We start from the raw sequence: 20,822 nt of genomic DNA on the forward strand, positions 1-20,822 counted from the left end.
AAGTCATTTAGTGCGTACTGCAATTCAATTTTATATTAAACTTACATTCGACTGTCACACTGCTTTTAAGAAGAAAAGATTTCTTGTGTAAATATGATGATGAAATTACCGTGTATAAATAAAGTTTATTAACCTGTCTTATCATGATCCTATCCTATCCTAACCTGGGTTTCAGCCGCCTTCTCCACTCGCTAAGTCACTAGAGGGAGATAGGCTTCTGAATGCAGCAGGCGTTAATGCTGTCCGTTGACGTGACGAATCAAATGTCATAATTTATTTATTTATTTTTTTTTTTCAAAACACGCGTGGTCGTGGCCTCGCAAATATTGAAAATTCCAAAAGATAAAGTGTCAGACTTGCATGAAATTGATTTCGGAGACCACGGATCGCTATACGATATAGGGAAAAACCAATAAAATACCGAGGACTTACAAGAATTCAAGTAAGCAGACGACATAGATTCCGCCATCTTAAACGCACGAACTCTGGCAATTAAATTCAATGGCTCGCCAGTCACATGAATAAGTTAGCACGGTAACCAATCAGAGCCACTACACGGTTGTTTGATAGTGACGTCATGGGGCAGCATTGACACCTGCTGCTCTCTGTCGCCTATCTCCACGAGTAACTTAGGGAGCAGAGGAGATTGCTAAAATTCGGGATAGTCTTTCCTTTGTGTCTAATAGGTTTATAAACCAATATCCTGGTAATGAACAATTATTGCACTTGGAGGAATTTGCAGCAATCCACGCGCTTGTAGGAATTTCCACGCATCCACACGGGGCTGCAAGAATCCTATAATAATAAGACAATTAAATATTGTAGCTTTTTTTTTTTTGTAATTACTTAGACGTTTTTACATGTAAATTAACGCAGACGTGTCCAGAAGTGCAGTTAATTAGGTCCACGGCTATTTTGATAAACGTCACAAAGTATCCCCTTGCTCTTCTCCCTAACTTCAACATCACTCTAGTCCGGGAATACTGTACCCTGCGAGCAGAGTCTCTTTCGATCTTCCTAGATAAGTCGGGAAGAGGAAAGTAGCCTCTGCTCGCCGCCTGCAAATTTTGTGTTGAGCATGCGTAAAAAATTTTAATGTATTCGGTGTCAGTGACCAGTAGCCACAAAACCACAAAACGAAAACAAACAGTCGGGATATTTTCCAACAACTCTCGCAAACACACGACAATCAAGGAATCATTTCATTGGAAACTCAAGATAGGCCATACTCTTAAAATGCCATTTTATTTTTTTTCCTGAAACATTCATGGGTTTCTGTCAGACTAGTTTCTGTAACCGGCACATAGGAAAAACTCATGGGAATTCTAACAGTTAAAATTGCCACGCTGTTGTAAATGTCAAAACATTGATGACGCGTGGCGATTGATCATGCGCAAAAATTAAAAAAAAAAACAGGTTTAACAAGTCGAAACTTGACTGATTCATCCAATTCTTTGGATTAGCGGCAAGTCAAAGAATGTGGAGGCGGCGAGCAGAGACTACTTTCCCCTTCCCGACTTATCTAAGAAGATGGAAAGAGACTCTGCTCGCAGGGTAGGAATACGGACAATTAACGTGATAAAACCCAAGTCCTATAGTAAATATAAATAGCTGCATTTAGCCTCGCAAGAAAATAACCTTACACTTATCTTATTGCTAAAACGGGTAGAAAATACTTAGACTGAAGGCGGGTGGCCCTTAATAACAGAAAGACAATGGTTGCCAAGGAAGCTTTTGGTCAAAGAGCCCTACAAAAAGGTTGCATGGATGGTTCTATGAAGTAACTTTTTCAATGGAAATATGATATCACTTCAATCAGATTGCGCGTGCGAAACTAGTCCCAGTCCTCTGCCGTGCTTTTCAGTGAAAAACATGTAAAAACTGTCCGGAAATGAAAGGAAGAAGCCTTTTTTTTTCACCGAATAAGAACCGTCCCATCATTTTTCGTAGACTGCAGCATGGAATTTCTATTTGGACAACAAATGGAACCAATATTTTCAAAAGTGTATCAAACAAGGGCCTTATGGCGTCATAATGTTTTTGGGAAATTACTTTATTTTCAAACCCATGCTACAGATGTACAGTTGCGTCAATTTTTTTGGAAAAATATAGTTAACTTGCTGGGTTTTTAGGCATTTTCCCTTTTATTCACGTGATTACCAAATATGGTTGTGAGTTGAACCAGACAAAGAAATGTTAAATACAACACGCTTGACAGAAAATGGTAACTGGAGAATTAAATGGTTTCGAGGAATGATTATTTAAAGAGGTCCATAGCAACATTTTGGTAGTTAAGAGCCACCCCCCCTAAAGGGACACTTGCACCTTATCTCCTGCATTTCTGGAAAAAATGTTCCTGGACAGTTCCAATTACGTTTGTTCAGTCCAAAGGAATACTGGGATCCTGGCTTAACTTTGTGGTTTTCGTCGCTCTTTTCTTTATTCGTGGACGGGTCGTTATGCCTAACATCTGCAAAAACGCTCTTTTCATTTTGGAGCTTAAGCAAATATACAACCACGGATTGATAGCGCTGTTTGCGTTGCCCAACCAGATGACGAGATACAGAACAATGTTTGGTACAGGCGCTGGAACACTGAGTACGGTTACTGCATAGAAAATATTCAGCAACTGCGCGGGGAGCCAACAAAGACAGAACACAACAACGATTATAACAAGCATGCGAACTACATTTTTCTTGTTAATTGTGTCTCGTTTTTGTTGAACTGCAGTTAGTATTTCAGTAGGAGGTCTTCTAAACCATATTTTATAAGAAGTTATGCCATAAAGGATTGATATTGCAACCAGAGGAAGAAAATAAGTAATCAGGAAAAGATAAAGGAAAACGCCCCGAAAAGTGACACTTGCATCTCCCAAATGCGTCACCACGCACTCAGATTTTTCAGCATCAAAATAATAGATGACTGGCATGATGAACATCAAGCCCATTGAGAGAATCCATATTAAGGGAGAGATGTATTTGGATTTTCTAAACCAGGCAATACGACTTTCCAAGGGGAAGTTCACCAGGTAGAACCGATCAATGGCCATGACGGTCAGGCTTAAAATTGAGGCCACTATTGTTACTTTGGCAATATATTGAATTGTCCTGCATGTGATATCACCAAATGTGCCATGTATCGCCCAGTTGAACTCATTATTCATTTCATTGACGTTGACAGGCATCATTAACACCGTGACCAGTAGATCAGCAACCGCCATATTCACAAACATGAAGCTCGTCAGTGATTGCGTCCAGGGTTCCTTCCAGACGATGTAGATGAGGAAAGAGTTTCCCAGGAGAGACATAAGCATCGTCATAGCGTATAATACTGTTACTATGGCAACTCCAGTGTTACTTGATTCGGACATGATCAGTTTGATTTATACCTGTAAAATGTTATAAAATTGATCAGTTTTTGCTAGTTATCTCTTAGCATAGTTAGCATAGTGTTAGCATAGCACTAGTTAGCATAGTGTCTTGGATCCTATTCCTGTTCTGATGTTTCCTAAAGGGGCCAAGAATGTTTTCCCAGAGTTTAGGAAATCAGGTGAGGTAATTTTTCTTTCCGATACTTCGTCGGGCACTGCCTGATTTCTTTAGGGAAATGGTGATTCCTTAGTATTGCACTGCGCATCCTGTACTGCGTAAATGGTGAGTAAATATTTATAAATTGGTCCAATTTGCAACATTGTAAATATGGCGTAAGTCGATCATACACACTAAAACAGTTCTCAAAACATGTGATAGAAGTTGTGAATGACCCATAACTCTTTGCGAATAAGCGCACTTTCCGAGGACATGGCCAATTTTGTTGTTTCGATCTACAATAATCGAGATAGACAGGTGCGTTGGTGTTTTACTCCTAAACGAGCACAGTGACATGTATTTTTGATTGCATTATATTGGTGTAAAAATTATCCCTTTTAAATAATATATATATATATAAATCTTGAGTATAGTCTATCCTTGCGGTAGAGTGCTTGATGCTTTTAGCAGAGCGTAGTATAACTGAAGGCTTAACTAATCAATAATTCAAAGTCTGTCTGGTGATCGCTTAAGCGTGAAACTCAGAGTCACAGAAAAAGTGATGTCTTATTGATTAGTTCAACCTTGAGATATATAGCTCTTTGGCATTACAAAGCTTATAAGCTTTCGCTTTCATGTCCAAATTGAGCACCCTACCAGGATGAGTAATTGCCGCTAGCATGCTCACTAGCTCGCCAGTTTCAGCACTCTGGCATGGCTTAGATGTATCACATGTGTGGGATATTTGGGGTGGATATTTAAGCTTAACCACTATCCTAGACGTCAGCACTACATTGATGAGGCCTTGAAGGCCGAAACAGCACAAACAGCAGTTAGTTATATACAAATATATATATTTTTAATGGAAATCCAACGATGTAGTCGCAAGCTAGTAGGATCCGATGGATACACAACGCTTTGCTATTCAAATGTTAAGTGGTGAGTGTACAAATAGCGACAGCAAACTATTAACTGATCCATTTTGAATGAAAAACATGTTATACCGTGAGTGGGAATCGAACCCGCGTCGCCCTGGTTACTAGTCGGGTGTGCTAACCACTGCACCATTACAACAACCCTGCTGGCAAGAGGGTCATCAGTGAAGTTACTGGTTAGCCACGGGGTTCCCCGGTGTTTAAAATTCAGGAACAGGACGTACATCGGATCATCCGAGCTATCTAGTAACTTCACTAATGGCCCTGTTGCCAGCAGGGTTGTCGTGATGATGCAGTGGTTAGTACACCCGACTAGTAACCAGGGGGACGCGGGTTCTATTCCCTGCGTTTTATTGCACACTAATAAATATAAGTATAACTTCACACTACTTTAAATGAATACAAAACATTCTTCACTCTAAAAGCTTTGTGCCACGCAGTACCATTCGTTACGCACAATTAATTTTAAACATACGGCAGTTAAAGAATTATCACAAATCGCTTTTCCACGCGGCAAAGGTATTTTATTTAACGGGTCGTTTTTTTTTTTTTTTTTTTCTTTTTTTTTCTTTAACAGGGGTTTATTAAATAACAGTTATCTGCCCTCTTTTTGGACATAAAGAAATGGTTGATTTGTTTGTTTGTTTTGCTCTAAAATACCAGCGAATGTGCTTTTTTACTCCATTTGCCCAACTGTTTTTCGATGTGCCTCGACAGTGACACGAAAATGTTGCCCTTGTGTTATAAACACGTAATCGCAATGAGTTTTCGTCAATTTAAGGATAAATCACTAGCTTGTGCTTTTAGAAGTTTGTTTGAAGCAGGTACAGGTAAGTTAATTCTGAGTTTCTTATAGTTGCTGTATTTTGCCGATTCTTGTTCCAAGCCAAGCAAGCGTGTTTCAATGAAATACATCAAAATGTAAATGCTCTCGTTCTCAGAGATAAAGTGGAATAAAGTACATTAATACAACTCCTTTTGGACCTTGAACTGACAAAGTCTCCGAACGACCTGTCAAATCACGAGCTAATACGTCTTTGATTTCTAATTTTAGCGTGATTCGTATTGCTGGCTTTTCCAGCTTTTGACAGTTGATTCTGAAATGACATTTTTTCTATTTCGTCATCTTGCTGATAACTCGCTTGTTTTCTTTTAAAACTCATGCGATTGAAGAAAAATTCATTGCCTAACTGGTGAATTGCACAGTAAATTTCACTTAAGTTGATTCCCTGGTTTTGCATTGCGCTACCCTGCTGCGCATAATTTCTTGGGTCATTTTCGCGCAAAAGAACCGACAGCCGACAAAAGAACACATGCCCGCTCGACGGAAACTGCCTGCAATCATCAGTGATCTACCAAGCCACCGTTACACGCAAAGACAGAAACACGACAGAAACGTACATCGGACTCACAGAGAGCGACTTCAAAACAAGATACGGAAACCACACCGCATCATTCCGCCACGCTAAAGACAGAAACTCCACTGAACTCAGCAAGCATATCTGGACCCTCAAAGACAAAAAACATCAAACACTTTATTTCCTGGCGCATTCTCTCGTCGCACTCGCCATACAACAGCTCAAGCAAAAGATGTAACCTCTGCCTCAAAGAACAAATTATAATGATCTCCAGACCCGAACTATTAACACTAAACAAACGTAGTGAACTCGTGTCTTGTTGCCGCCACAGAAACACAACAACTAAACTGTCAATTTCGGGCTGCATAAATTAGACTAATTATATTGTATATAAGCGACGGTAAAGTTTATTCTCATTAAATCCCCCGATGAGTGGGCGACCACGAAACAGGCTTGTAGGGATGAACTTGTAGTTTTACTTGTTTTTTTCTTCAATATATACTTCGCTCTATTTCTATGTATTGAGCACTGTTTTGCGAAAATCAAGTTTCACACTTAAGCTTAACCTCCAACCTAGACATCATCACTGCAGTGATGAAGCCCAGAAGGCCGAAACAGTACTGTCTGCAGTTAGATATACTCTTTGGAATTACAAAGCTTTTGCTTTAAGGTCGAAATTGAGCACTCTGCTAGGATCAATCTCGACCCCAGAGCTCTTCTCTTGACTGAGCGAGAAAAGAGCTCTGAGGAACCCTGAAACAAAGCGTCTCTAATTGGTGCATTCATGCTAGCGCGAGGAGTGAGCAGGCGCAGTAAGGTTCCAATAGCTGGTTTTTGGCTATAAGAACCCTACGGCGCATTTTCTCCTGCATAGAGTTTCCCAGAGCCTTGGGTCGATCCAAGGCTCTGGTGACGAGAATGTACTAGGATGAGTCATTGCTGCTAGCAATTGCGCATGCTTACTCGTAAGTAGCACCATAAGTGGCACTTTTTCACGCCTACTTTTTATAACTTCAAGATATGTTAGAAAGTTACGTTGTATTTTTACACTGCTAACGTACCATTTGTATTATATAGATTTAGCCAAGCCTAAAAGCAGAGCTCTCCAGTTATTTATTCTCACTGCCTGTCGGGTTAGTGAAAATAAAAAGTTTTGAATTGTCCACGTTTTGATGTTGCTGGTTTCTGTTTTAATAATTAAGTCATTTCCTTTGCCTTCTTCTATAGAAAAATTCATTGCCTAACTAGTGACTTCCATGGTACGTTTTACGCTAAAAACCAATATCGCATGAATCACGAAGCCATGAGGCTGATATCTGTTTTTCGAGTGAAGTTTACTTTGGAATTCACCAGTTTGGCAATGAATTTTTCTTGAACCGCATGAGTTTTAAAAGAAAACAAGGACACCCTCAGCGAGCGAATGGAAAGGAAAAAAGCCATCTCAGAGTCAACCGTCAATACCCAGCGAATAGTAAGAATCACGCTACAAATAGAAACCATAAAAAATCCTTGGTCAGTTCAAGGTCAAAAAAGGGTTTTACTGATGTACTTTATTCCACTTCATCTCTGAAAACGAGATCATTCACATTTTGATGTATTTCATTAAAACACGCCAGCTTGACTTGGAACAAGAATCGGCAAAATACGGCAGACCAACATTTACATATTGTTTAGGTGCTTGAAAACACAAGCGTTGACTGTGTAAGAACTATAGTTGATGTAGTATGGCCGTGTAGCCGCGTCGAGCGACAGAAAGCGTGCGAAAAATGAAGCTTCGTTTATGTTTAGGGGTGTACGATTGGCTTAATGAGCTGGCATTGTTCTCCGAATGGCGTCCAATGTTAAGCCCCATTGGGCTGGGGTAGTTACTGGATGGATGACCATCTAGTGATAACCATTGCCGTACGCTCCAAAGTTCACTTAGCTTTCTATCCATTCGTGGTGGGTAAAATGAGTACCAGTACTACTGGGGACAAGTTGTGTATACAACGGGATAGGAGTTGCGCCCACCCCTGCCATGAGTTGCGTTAGATGCCGCAAGTCATGGTAGAAGCATTGAAAAAGTAGTCTTCGGGTTGCTTCGACTGCGGTCGCCCACTTGTCTTGAGTTAACCTGGTTTGAGTCCCTCCGTAGTAATGTTAATTGCTGTCGCTCCAAAGACCGCTCTCGCTTCCCCTTCCTTTTCGGGTTTTGTAATTAGCCAGCACTTTTTAGCATTCGGGAAATACCCAAAAGCAGGTCCACTCGAAGATAATTCGTCCCACCATGGCATCATATTTTCTAGTGTACCACTCCCTGTAGCGTCGTCTGCAAACCAGCATTGTTTAGCAGAGCTAGAGGTTTGCAGTTGAGCAATTAATGGTTGTAAACTGACAGCATAGAGACTCATCGCTACCGGGTCTCCTTGAGTGGGTCTCCTTGAGTGGTTCCTCAGTGTCAAACAAGTCGCCGCAGACGCACACCGTTGGGATGTCATTGAGTTCCCAACCATATCTCAACTTAATTGCGGCCCTAAACTCCCTCTTGTTAAGAGTGAAGTTCATTTCTTTTAAAGGTATAACGCTGAGCCAACTAGAGGCCCCTTTTTCCTTTATAAATTCAACAGCTCGCTGGGTGTTTCCAGTGTTCCAGCCATCCTCACACCTTCCATTAGCTTTCCCATGAAACATTTCATGTATCCATTTCTCTTTCACACATTCATATTATTATTATTATTATTATTATTATTATTATTATTATTATTATTATTATTATTATTATTAACTTTGATTATCATTAAATTGATAAATATTAAATATAAATTAATAAATGATATTCCTAATATATTTTTAATTTTGCGACTGATCGTCTTGGAGTTAATTGAGAAGAGGAGGGGCATGGTATTTTGCCCACATCGCGCAGAATGCTATTTGGCGACATCTACTTGCGGTGCATAATTTTCGGATGTGCGGCATAATTAATTTCTTTGTGAATATTTCGGTCTTTCGGTTTCTCTTCGGTGAATTCTACGGCTGCCAATCAAACTGTTCAGAAGACATATGCGAATATCAAGGTGTGACAAAGTTAACAATAGAGCCCTAATTAGGCTACTCTTGCTATTGAAAGTAACTTTTGACAAGTTCGTGCAAAAAATTTCACAACTTTTGGTAACAAAAGGTAACTAAAATCTAAGCGTTACCTGAAATAGCTTCATGCGTACTAAGCACTTTGAAACCAGGTCTTAATAATGAACTCACTTTGTTAAACTTCTCGATCGTTTCATTATTAAGATTTTTTCAACGCAGAGAGACTCGTAACGTTGAATAAGCTTGACGAGATGGGCAGAGAAGAACATCCGAATGTCAAGGACACTAGCCCAACTGCACACAATGGCGGGGTTTATCCGCTAAACCCTGCCAGTTTTTGCGTGTCAATAAAACCCATTCTCCTGTAATTCTCCTGTTCAGTCCTATGGGAATATGTTTGCATTTTTGTAGGGATAATTATTCAAATTTCGATTTGTGTCGACATAACATAAAAAGTTACAGTTGCGGTCCAATGACCAACAATGACCAACAATGTCCAACTCCAATAAAAGCCAATGACCAACAATGTGTCCCCCGATGTTTCAAATTTCCCTTTATTTCCCTTCTCCCCAGCTTTTCTTATCGTGAATATTTATGCGGAAAAGTAATGGCCACATTAAAAGATTAAAAAATTACTCAATAGTAAAATGGCTATTGAAGTAAAGTGAAGCGAAGGCTTTTTTGCAACCTCAAATTCTCCACATTGTTTCGGTACTAGTCAGTGCGATTGATAAATCGTTATGTTTTGTGCCTCTCGGCAATGACACATTGGTAAGGGCAAGAGGTTTCTGACTTCCATGCTAGACCTTTTTTGTATCAGAGTCGGCAGAAAATTTCGATAAGAGAACCATCGGGTCCCTTGGAGAGGAAACGGAGAACAGACAACAGTCAGTTTTATTTCATTCAACTCGGTATTACAGAAGATGAGATTTTCTCCCGGTTAGCCATTATCATGCGCGATCAAGAAACGGTTACCGCGGGCAATGAAAAACAAACCGTACCGGAAGTGTTTCTTACTGTCTGTTTTTCGCCAGTTTTTACTAGAGTATATGCGCAGGTCTGCTGAAAAAACTTGAGGCAAGATGGCGGTCAACTACAACCTCTATGCAGTTGGGTTGTTTAAAATCTTACTGGAATTTTTGTCTATTGTTTCTTTAAAGCTCCGTACATTTTTCGGGCCCGAAAAGTCAAACGGAAAACTGGCACTTAACTTGGGGTAAAGCGGGGTTGATCGGGGATTCAATGAGCTCTAAAGGGAGCTCCAGATCAACGCGTTGCATTTCTTGCACCGACGTCATATTGGAGTTCTGTGAAGAATGCGCGCGTATTGAAATTTTATCGAATTGTTTGTTGCAACTGACGCAAAGCGTTACTTGAAGTGAGACTTTTAAATGATACAGTTTAGCACTTCAATTACAATGCCTGATAGCATCGATTGTTTGCGGAGGCGGAGCTCAGCACATATTAATGTTCGGCCGGGAAATTCAAAACTGTTTCGTTCTATTGTTCGTCTTGTTTCCGAAGAGCAGGAAGGCAAGAAGGTCAGCTGGGGAGTTCGAAAGTTGAATAGAACGACCACCTGTAACCATCATTTTCCGTTAAAACTTGGCATGAAACTTCCTTGAACAACAAATATTCAAAGCCATATGATAACCGTTATAAAGGGACACTTAAAAGGGAGAAAAGTTCAGCTCCAAATTTTTCCTCTTACAGTATTTTCCCTAAAATAGACCAAATTGAGAGGAGAAAAACGACTAAATTCGCGATTCGTAAGATCTTGAAAATTGTCTCATTTAATCCATCAATATCTCATCTACAAAAGCCGTATGATAACCACCACGAAACACAAGTACGAAGCAGGCAATCTCTAAAAACGTATGCGTCTTCGGCCTTTTTGTGGTCATTTTCTTTATTGTTTAGCTATCGAGCAACCAGATCGAATTTGAATTTTCACGCTGACTGTGGATTTAAGTCCCGGACGCGCGATGCACGTTCGTGGGAAGTCAAGTCAGGGTGTGGGGGGGGGGGGGGGGGGGGGCCTTTCAAAGAGTGAAAGGAAAAAAATGGAATCGACATAGCCCCCTTCTAAATACTTTATGAACACTTTATTAGCAGTTTAAGGTGGCTGTACCACTTTTCGGGAGCCGGATCGCTATTCCCTTTAACTTCCAAGACGTTCATGACTGCCACCCAAGAGTGACCAGGAAAAAGCTTTTAACCTCAAACGTTTATATTTGAAAGGGGTTGTGCAACGTTTCTATGTCGACAGGGGTGAGTAGATAGAAGGCTAAAAGAATGCTTTTAGTCAATCTGTATAACATCGTTTGTTTCTTGCGTTTTCTGCCTATGATGAGTTTAGAAAAAGTAGCTGACTTCAACACATCTTTAGTAGTAGTAGTAGTAGTAGTAGTAGTAGTAGTAGTAGTAGTAGTAGCAGTAGAAGTAGCCGTTCCGTTGGGCAAGGGTAACAGAGGCTCTGGGGACGAGTTTGTTGCAGCTCGTGGAAAGAGCGACAATCGAATACAAGCTCCAGTTTAAAATTATCAAGGTTTCTTTTCCGAGGTGGTGTTAAATGTATGCCCCAGAGACCAAATACTTTAAAAACGGTTTGTTTTGGTCATTGGTTTTGTGCGGGTGCGGCCGCTCCAATTTCGCCGCGCTTTTTCTCGCTTGCAGGACGAGAAGGGAACCTGGGTTCAGGGTTGGTTGTTGACTTAAATCACACTGTCAAAAGATGTTCACGAGGTTGATGCCTTAATTAAGCGATCGATATGCGAACGATTAAACTACATGTGTTCCGCAATCTAGGTAAATTTGGTTTTCTCCGGGAAAGTCATCCACGTACTAATCTTAAAAAAGCAAGGTGAAGTTGCTATTCCTTGGCTGCGTTCTCAAGTTGGTCATAGTTGGTCATATATATTCGGCGAACCTTCCAGCGTTAAATAAGGTGTACCTTTACCTTTACCTAGGTTTCCCTGGGATTGGGATTAGGCCTAAGCACGTATTATAGGGTATTTTGGTCGAATAACAGTTTGAGGGGGCTAGTTGGCGAAAGGACTTCGTACTTCAATAACCGGATGACACTGATAAGAGTTTAAAGGAGCTGTGTCACGCTATATTGGTCTCGCTTAAGATCAATGCTTGAGATGCCTAAAATTACATCATGGATTAGAAATAACGGTAACCTATAGAGTTTAGAGAAGCGACATCGTTCCAAAAATACATCGTTTATTGTTTTGCTCTCTCTGTCGTATTGAGAAGTACAGGCTGAGTAGGCTAATACCAAGACCCCCAATTTCCTTTTTTTTTTTTAGAAAAGGGCTCCTTTGTCACCCATATACTCTGTTACTGCACTAAAATCTACTCCCTTATGCCGTTACACATGGCAAGGATGGAAATGTACTGCATTTTGAAAACGTTAAAAGCATTAACGAGAAGGTCTTGAGTGCAGTGTACATATCTTTTTGAGGACTTTCGGTGAAAATGATCTTGTTCGCTTCCTCAACACCATTCGAACTATGCTGCAAGAAGTAGAAATAAGGCAGGGCCGAGAGCGTTGTGAGTTTTATGCAAACCGCATCCTTTGTTCACTGCGACATACGGTGCTGCTCATCAATGTCCATTTACAGCCTCCAAATGAACTTCATTGCTGTATGAGCTTCCTGTGATGCATGGCTATGCCTTTAGGCCACCAAACGAGCAGCAATCTGGTCCGGGGAGGCCAAGGTACGTCATAACTTCTGAACAGCTTGTGTGTCTACGCCGCGAATTTAATAGCTGGTCCCAGATTGCCAGCGACCTTGTAGTACCAAGACAGACAACATACAACAGGCGGAGAGGGCTGGCGTTCTCCTTAGACTTGGAGCGGTTTTCAACAATTCAAGATAACACTTTGGATGCAATGGTGCAAGAGGAGCTTAATGACTTCCCACGCACGAATGAAACAAATAATAATACACTTTATTTAAAGAGGGTGGCACGGAATAGTTGAGGTAACTAATAAACTTGTGGCCCTCTATAAATGTCGTGGCTGGTTTACAGCAACGCGGAGTATTTATCCAGCACTGGCGAGTAAGGGAGAATATTATTCATGTTGGTCCCATCAACAGGGCAAACAGGTGGGGATCAAAAACATTACGTCGGCCATACAGTGTTCCACACCCTAATTATTTGTGACATATGGATACTAATATGAAATAGAGGCATTGGCGATTTTACATCCTTGGCTATGTTGACTGTTTTTCCAGAGCCATAGTGTACCTGAGAGTAAACAATAACAACAGGGCAATACCTTGTTTTCAACTGGCAGCATCTGAATGAGGATATCACTCTCGTCTTAGGGTTGATAATAGGGGGAGAAACATATAGCTGTCGGAGAGTTTATGGTATGGTTTCGTTGAGAAAACCACGGAAGTGTTTTGACTGGGCCAAATGTGCGGAACACTCAAACTGAAAGACTCTGGAGGGATGTTGTATAGTGTGTAGTGTCCGTATTTCATTCATATTCTAATTTTTGGAGAACTACTTGTTTTTAGATACTGGCGATGACAAAGACATGTATGCTTTGCACTTAAGACTCTTGGATCGGTTTACATTGAAATTCAGTTATCATTCATAATGAACAGAACAGAACTCTTCGTCAGCTTTGAGCCTCTGGGTGTCTGCTCGGCTATAAATCTCCCGATGCTGGTGTGACAGATGTTTTTGACCAAGAAATGCCTTCTGATTCGGACACATATGCTCATGACCCATATGGGCTTCCTCCAGATCCTGACAATAAAGTATCGGGGATCCATATTGCTTACATCATTTAGTTTTGAATTATACTGTGGCAATTGCTCTTCAACAAAATTTTGATCCACTTAGTGATGATAAAAACTACGGCATTAGCATTTATTTGCAAGCCAGGGAATTCATAAATCACGTTGTCCAAAATGATAATAATCCCAGTCAGAAGTAGAGCACAAACAATATTACTTAAGTGCTCCCCCTGTTGGCATCGAGGTGTGTTCACTTGTTGGATGATTTTTCCTTTTCTGCTTGGATTTAATTTCAGTTGTGGTTTTCTCATGCTATCTCTAATCATTTATTTGTTGGAGAGTTTGCACTTTGCAATGAGACTGGATCGTTGAAAAAAAATAAATAAAGTAGCATTGCCAATGATAAGGTAATTGCTCATCCAAAGAAAAAAACGGGACAGCAATCCAAAGTTGGATGCAACACTTTTTCATTATTCGATTCAGCTCAATGGGAATGAATGCCTGACAATTAAGTGTTGCTTTAATCATAAGTTATACCGTTTATTATCAACTTTGTTTCATATGACAATAGATCGATTCGGCTAACTTAATATTGTACCCAATTCAAATCCTTTGAGAGGAGAAATCCATATCATTTAAAGGTGAATATCACTTGAATGTGAATGCTACATTATAATACAAATGCAACGCACAAAGAACCTTAAGGGGGTGGCACTTAACCACAGAAAGACAACCGTTGCTAAGGAGGCTTTTGAGTCAAAGATCTAGAGCCCTACGAAAAGGTTGCATGGATGGTTCTATGAAGTAACTTTTTCAATGAAAACTGGTATCACTTCAATCAGAATGCTTATGCGCAACTAATCCCAGTCCTCTGTCGTGCGTTTTAGTGGAAATCATGTAAAAACTCTCAGGAAAGGAAAGGAAAGAAAGGCGGCTATTTCTTCGTAAACTTTAGAAAGGAATTTCTATTTGGACAAAAAATGGAACTGATATTTTGAAAAGCGTATCAAAGAAGGGCCTTAGAGAGCGTCCACAAAGCGTGTTGGGGGGGGGGGGGGGGGGGGGGTGATGGCAAATTAGGTGTTTCCCGAAAAATAGAGGTAAAAGGAAGGTGTTTGAAAAATATAAACTTTCTATAGGGGAGGATCTTGAATAATGAAGACAAAAACTGCCATTAGTCAATGCAAACGCAATTTAACAAAATATAATATTCGAGAGTGTAAAATGGTGGTGGTGGTTCCAGTAAGAATTCATGTAGCAATGGCTTTTGTTCTATGAGGCTTTAGATTTGGACCTTCATACTACTGTAGATATTTTTTCGTCCAAGAAAATAGTTCGTGTTGATGATATATTTTTAGTTTCTTGGTGTTGATTTTTCGTTTGAGGCCGGACATCTCGTCCGGTGGTTTCCCATTCTATGCCTGGTAATTTGATGCCAATATTTGAAGGGATTGTACTTTTAAAAAAAGAATTTGAGTGAACTCCAGCCTTGCCTGAAAAACTGGTTTTGGAGTTCCAGAAACACTGAGTATTCAATTTTTAAATTTCCTGGCCATGCCCCGAGACACCCTTACGTAGCTCGCGCCTTCGGCTCTTGCAAGACGCCATGTCACGTTCAATGCTTACAAAAATATGCATGCTAATTTTCAAAACTGTGGAAAACCTTCGTCTTTCCAGTACTGTGAACATGAACTTTTGGGACGTCTTTTGGCCTCACGCTTTTGCATCGATTTAATTCTAGTCCCAACGGATAGGCTTGTCAGTGGTAGAAACGAGTGATGGTGCTTTTAAAGATTTGACTCGGGCCTCGGATCTGCCTGTTAGGTTGTGCCATGTATCAGATAGGTGGCTTCCTAAAGGTTTTGCTTGCCTTGTCTTTTTTCTGCGTTTCTTAGCAGACCGTTATGCTCTTTGGAGGCGTTTTTCTGTTTCGCTTGTTCGGTCAGACTTTTGCATCGTGTATTAGTTTTTGGCAATGAGGTAGAGTGGGGTGCCTCAAATTTTAGGGAGACTAAGAGGGGGTTCCTACAAATGTTTAATGCAGCAAGTAGGGGTCCTTCAATGTTTTTACAAGGTAGATAATTTCGCATCAGTTCCCCCCAAACAACAAGTTGTTTGTTAACGTTCCTTTATGACGTCATATTTTTTTGAGAAATATATATATTTTAAAAACACATGCTAGATATTTTGCATTAGAATGTTCTCGTACTGTTGCGTTAACTCGCTGAGTTTTAGGCATATTCTGTTTTGGTCATCTGATTTACCAAAAATGGTTGTGAGTCGAACCAGACGAAGAAATGTTGAATAGAACACAATCGAAAAATGATTATTTGAAAGGGTCTATAGCAACAGTTTGGTAGTTAAGAGCCACCCACCCCCTCTTAACCCTAAGAGATTTGAATTGGGTACAACATTGATTTAGCCAAATCGGTCTATGTATTGGGAAATGTCTATTCTTTGTTTATCAGTGAAAAGGTGCAACCAGCTTCCAGTTGTTCAAACGACGGATAGCGCTATCCGCCTGATAAATCACTATCAAGTGGATACGTCGTAACGAAACCACTTACGCTATCCAAAGGTTTAATTAATTAAGTTCGATTATCCTCTTTCTTATTTTGGCTGTTCATGGTTTTCTGAGGTTGAAGGTAAAATGCAATTGCTAAGCTTACGCTTAAACGTTTTATACGTTTATTTTTGTTTTTGAAGTTCATCAACTGGATTGTGGATGCAGAGATTTAGAAAAAGACTTGAAAGCTAAGGTGTGTTTTTTTTAATACGAGAATAAAGTCAAATCATACGTTTATTTGTTAAGTGACACAGGTCTGGAGTCGTCATTCGTTTCAGTGGAATATTCAAAATATACTCTCTTAAATTAAATAGGGGAAGGTTTATCAAGGTGGCTGGTTGATCTTCAGCGAAAAGTAGCAGACTACAGTCATCCTCTAGCCCAATCCACCTCGGATCATGGAAATTAACTGAGCCATTACGAAATTTTGGAACCATGGCGAAAGGATTGCCAACTTGGGAAACATTTCGAACTTCGGAAACATTCCATACCAACGGAACTATTTCGACATTCCGGAAGCATCGCGAAGTTTGGTATTCTTTTACGATTGGTGCGCCACAAAGAAGAAATCAATGTTCTTTTATGAGCTTATCGTTGCGGTTATGTGACCAAACGTTTCCAATTCAATTGTGGACATCCAAAATGCAGGTATGAAATTTGCAATCTCGATTTCTCTGATTTTTCATTTTACTGTTTAAACAAATATTTCTTCGATTAACTGGATCAGGTTTTCTGTTAGGAACAAAGGGGTATCTACACATAGTAGAGAGAAACGAACCTAGGGGAGGTTCACACGCTACAGCGCATACACATGATTCCATTGCAACTCATACTCAAGGAAGGGAAAACAAAATAAAATCAGCAAAGCATTAAGACAAAGAGATTTAAGGCCGGAATGTACGTAAGGCTGTTTTTATACGTAGTTATATATATATATCAAGTAACAAACAAGAAGTAAAACATCTGTCATTTTATGGTTGATCCACGTCTATTTTTTTATAAGAATGCTGAAAATAGCATTCTCGAGCTTCAAGATTTCAAAATTTTCTCGCGGAGAATTCCCCCAGAACCCACTACAAGTTGGCGTCTCCAGCGCTTGCTTGTTAGCCCCTCCAATACAAAATAAGCTCTGTCGTCCCTGTACCTTCTAGTAAAGTGGCGAAAAGCAATAGCTAGGAAGTAAAAATAATCGGAAAGTTTCCATCTCTTTTTTTTTCTTCTGGTAGCAGATGTCCATGGTTAAAAAGAACAAGGACCATAACAAATAATTGGAACATTTTACTGACCAATAACCTCACTGATAGCAAGGTTGTCGTGATGGTGCAGTGGTTAGCGCACCCGACTAATAACCAGGGGCATGCGGGTTCGATTCCCACTCATAATATGTTTCTCATTCAAATGGTTTAGTTCTTGATTTCCACACTCAAATCACTTAACATTTGTAGCAAAGCGTTGTGTATCCTTTGTGACTACAAAGTTGGATTTCCAGCCTTGTTTATATATATATATATTTTTTTTAAGTAATTGGACCGTTTCCTTGAACATTTTACTGCGTTTATGATCAAAGATTTGAGCAAAATTTTAAAAATTTGTTTGTCATGTTTTTTTTGTGAGACATCCCTTTTCCTTTCGTGCGTTTAGGAAAATGATACACTTCAATTAGCTTAAAAATCATAAGCCGGGCATCTATTGTAGGTGTAATACTCTACCAACTGCCTTTTCGCATTATTTGAATTTTTTTTGTCTGCCGATTTCTTCCCGCGCTTACCTTGTTCATCAACTTTGTATAAGCGTTGATCATTCAGAGGAACTTGTTCTCTCCGCTATGGATGTGAGCCAAAACAAAAGGTGGTTATTCTGTTTTTTAATTCAAACACTCTCTGGGTTCATCTAAATCTGAAAACGTATTTGTTTGAATAAAATGACCTTGAGGCTACACTTATGTAAAGAAAGGGACGAGCAAAATTAATCGGATCATAATTTGTTTAAACAAACTGAAGTCTTTAATAATGAAACCAATAAAAGAACTTATGCGAAGGGCACAAATTGGCTGCCACTGAAGAATCTGTTGTGTTTGGTCCATATATTATTTTATGAGTCGACTTCAGCTGCGCGATAAAAGTAAATATTTTGCATTAAATCGTTTTTGCTTTTTCATCGCTGTTCAGTATTACACCTTGTACAGGAACGGTATTAGACTTAATGAAAAGTAAATTCTTACTTTGAACGAGGTATGCTATGGTAACGGTCGATAGGGACCTTTTGCCAACTACGGCAGGTTACATAAATTTCGAATGATGACGAGAAATTCGAGAAGGGCCTTTTGTATAAATGTGTAGTTTTGGAACAGGGACAGAAACGAATAAAATAAAGATGAAATAAGCACAGTTCCACAAAATCGTGGAGATAACGAGTAACTTTAGGGAATTGAAATTCAAGGAATCAATGGGAAAGTCTTATATAACCAGGGATGAAGTACCGGGAACCTATTAAATGAGGAATCTCTTAAGCGTGGAATCAGCGAAAAATAATAACGATAGAATTGTAAACAAGAATAATGGGAAAAAATGATAAATTAAGAGTGGGACAACAATCACAGGACTTGAAGTTTAATAATATCTTTTACGGGCGTCGAATTCATGAATAGATTACGAGGCAATTTTGAATTAAAGGTTTTTTTTTGCGGACGCAATACGTACCTTTTTTTTTATTTTCGAAGAGATTAAAATTTATTCCCAAGCGCGTTGACGCTTACAATTGCACTTATTTTTCCGTCGTGAAACCTGTTCAGGGGCTTTTATTTGCTACCACGAAGCCTGTTCCTGAAAGTGCAGCAACATTTAATTCTCGAAACGCAAGGCGCATTTAGTCCAATAACTTGCCCAACTTTAATCGCTCAAACAGAAGTGCAAAAAAAAGGAGAGCGATTCACAACAAGTGACATAACATGCATCGAAGGGAAACCCGCAAAATATCATGTCAGTTTACCTTAGGTTATCTTGAAGAGAAGAAAAGGCCTTTCAGTTATGATATACTTCACGACCTGTACGTAAGAGATCATTGAATGCTTTACCTAGTCACAAGAAGATGGAAAAGAGAAGATTCCACGAGGGTATTAGCCAAAACGCGGGGCCGGGGCCGAGGTCGGGTCGGGGTGTCTATTTTTTTTTCCCAATTTTTTGGTTTCAATTTTTGTCGTTATTCTCCCGTAATGTTATATTCGAATGGTTGGCATCTTTCCTTCATTTATGGTGGAAATTAGTCAAAAAAATATGGAACATATGGAAGCTACGAAAGGGACATCTTTGTTTGTTTTTCGAATTAAGAGAATTTCAGACTGAAATTGGAGTTTTTGTGGGGAAGATACGCTAACTCCTAGAGACACTGAAGACTCGCTGAGCTCCACATTTTAAAACCACATTTTAATGTTTACCTCTTAAAAAGCTCCTCCGCGATACAATTAATACGAAATAGAACATAGCCACAGTTCCACGATAGTCGTCAAACAACGTTCTCATTTGCTTGTTTTTGCAAAATTGTTTTCAATGTTGTCGTGTTTTTTTATCGTGGTATTGGATTCGATCTCTTGACGTCCGAATACAATTGAGTAGCAAGTTCCCGTGCGACTCTGGCTTTATTAAAAACCGTTTGTAGTAAATTAAAGACAGACAACAGACACATTGTGTGACGATCATCGTGGAACTGCGATTTTTTTTCCCTTAGGAAGTAAACATTACAATGCTATTTTAAAGTGTGAAGCTCAGCGAGTCTTCAGTGTTTCTGGCAGTTGGCGTATATTACATAAACAGCAATTTCAGCATCGTCGGAAATTATCGTAATTTCGAAAAAAAAAACTCCGATTTTCGAAAAGACTAAGTCAGATGCTCGCAAATTCCAACTTCGATTTTAAAACACACAAAAAAACAAAGTTCGATTTCGAGAAAAAAAACTAATATGTCTCTTAAGAACTTTCACATCTTCGTTAAGTTCCTTAACGTTTTTGACTAATTTCCTAATTTCCATCGTAAATAAAGGACATTCTAAAACAACAGTACAGGAGAATAACGGCAAAAATTGAAACAACAAAAAAAATAAAAAAAGAATGGAAAAAAAAGGCACCCCGGCCCCGCGTTTTGGCTACTACCTTCTATGAGGCAGATGAGCGCCAAAACAAATGACAGCTGCTCTGTTTTGTTCAAACCCTTCCTGGGCTTAATTAATACTCGCTAAATTTGATCACGTATTTGTTTGAATAACATTGTCTTGCGGCTAATCTTAGGTAAAGAAAGGGACGTGCAAAATTGCTCTGATCATAATTTGTTTAAATAAACCAAAGACCAAGTGGTCATTTTAAAATTAAAGATGCAGCTCCTTAGATCATGCTTCGTGACATTAACTTTCTACCCAAACATGGTGTTGCTGTGCTCTGCAGTGGGACATTAGTGTTTTGGATACTCTCAAGAAGACTCCTTCATTCTGTATAGCCAAAGTTTAGCCAAATTATGGTTTTAAATTCATTTGGGAAAATACACCATCTTCAGGTCTAAAATTGATATTCTCTCGGCAAACCTCAAAGGGAGAGTATAAGTCTGAATAATGCACACAAGTAT

The 20,822-nt window shown here is 39.5% G+C and overlaps 1 protein-coding gene and 1 long non-coding RNA gene across 4 annotated transcripts in view; both read right to left on the bottom strand.

The window, feature by feature from the left end:
* Nucleotides 1–20,822, bottom strand: part of LOC138015897 (uncharacterized) — a 56,523-nt gene that overhangs the window by 3,869 nt on the left and 31,832 nt on the right. The gene's annotated exons all lie outside the window — the stretch shown is intronic.
* Nucleotides 1,137–20,822, bottom strand: part of LOC138015803 (allatostatin-A receptor-like) — a 20,399-nt gene continuing 713 nt past the window's right edge. The window contains exons 2-5 of one of the 3 annotated variants that reach the window (XM_068862914.1): nt 19,201–19,285; nt 18,912–19,034; nt 17,981–18,035; nt 1,137–3,388 (exon numbers count right to left, since the gene is read on the bottom strand). In XM_068862914.1, the coding sequence (XP_068719015.1) occupies nt 2,381–3,370 (990 nt within the window). In that variant the 5' untranslated portion in view covers nt 3,371–3,388; nt 17,981–18,035; nt 18,912–19,034; nt 19,201–19,285 and the 3' untranslated portion in view covers nt 1,137–2,380. Of the gene's footprint in view, nt 3,389–17,980; nt 18,760–18,911; nt 19,035–19,200; nt 19,286–20,822 lie in introns of those variants that run through there. The other 2 variants (XM_068862913.1, XM_068862912.1) reach the window with 2 other exon arrangements.

The sequence above is a fragment of the Montipora capricornis genome, chromosome 9 (assembly GCF_036669925.1).
Source record: "Montipora capricornis isolate CH-2021 chromosome 9, ASM3666992v2, whole genome shotgun sequence".
Lineage (NCBI taxonomy): Eukaryota > Metazoa > Cnidaria > Anthozoa > Scleractinia > Acroporidae > Montipora > Montipora capricornis.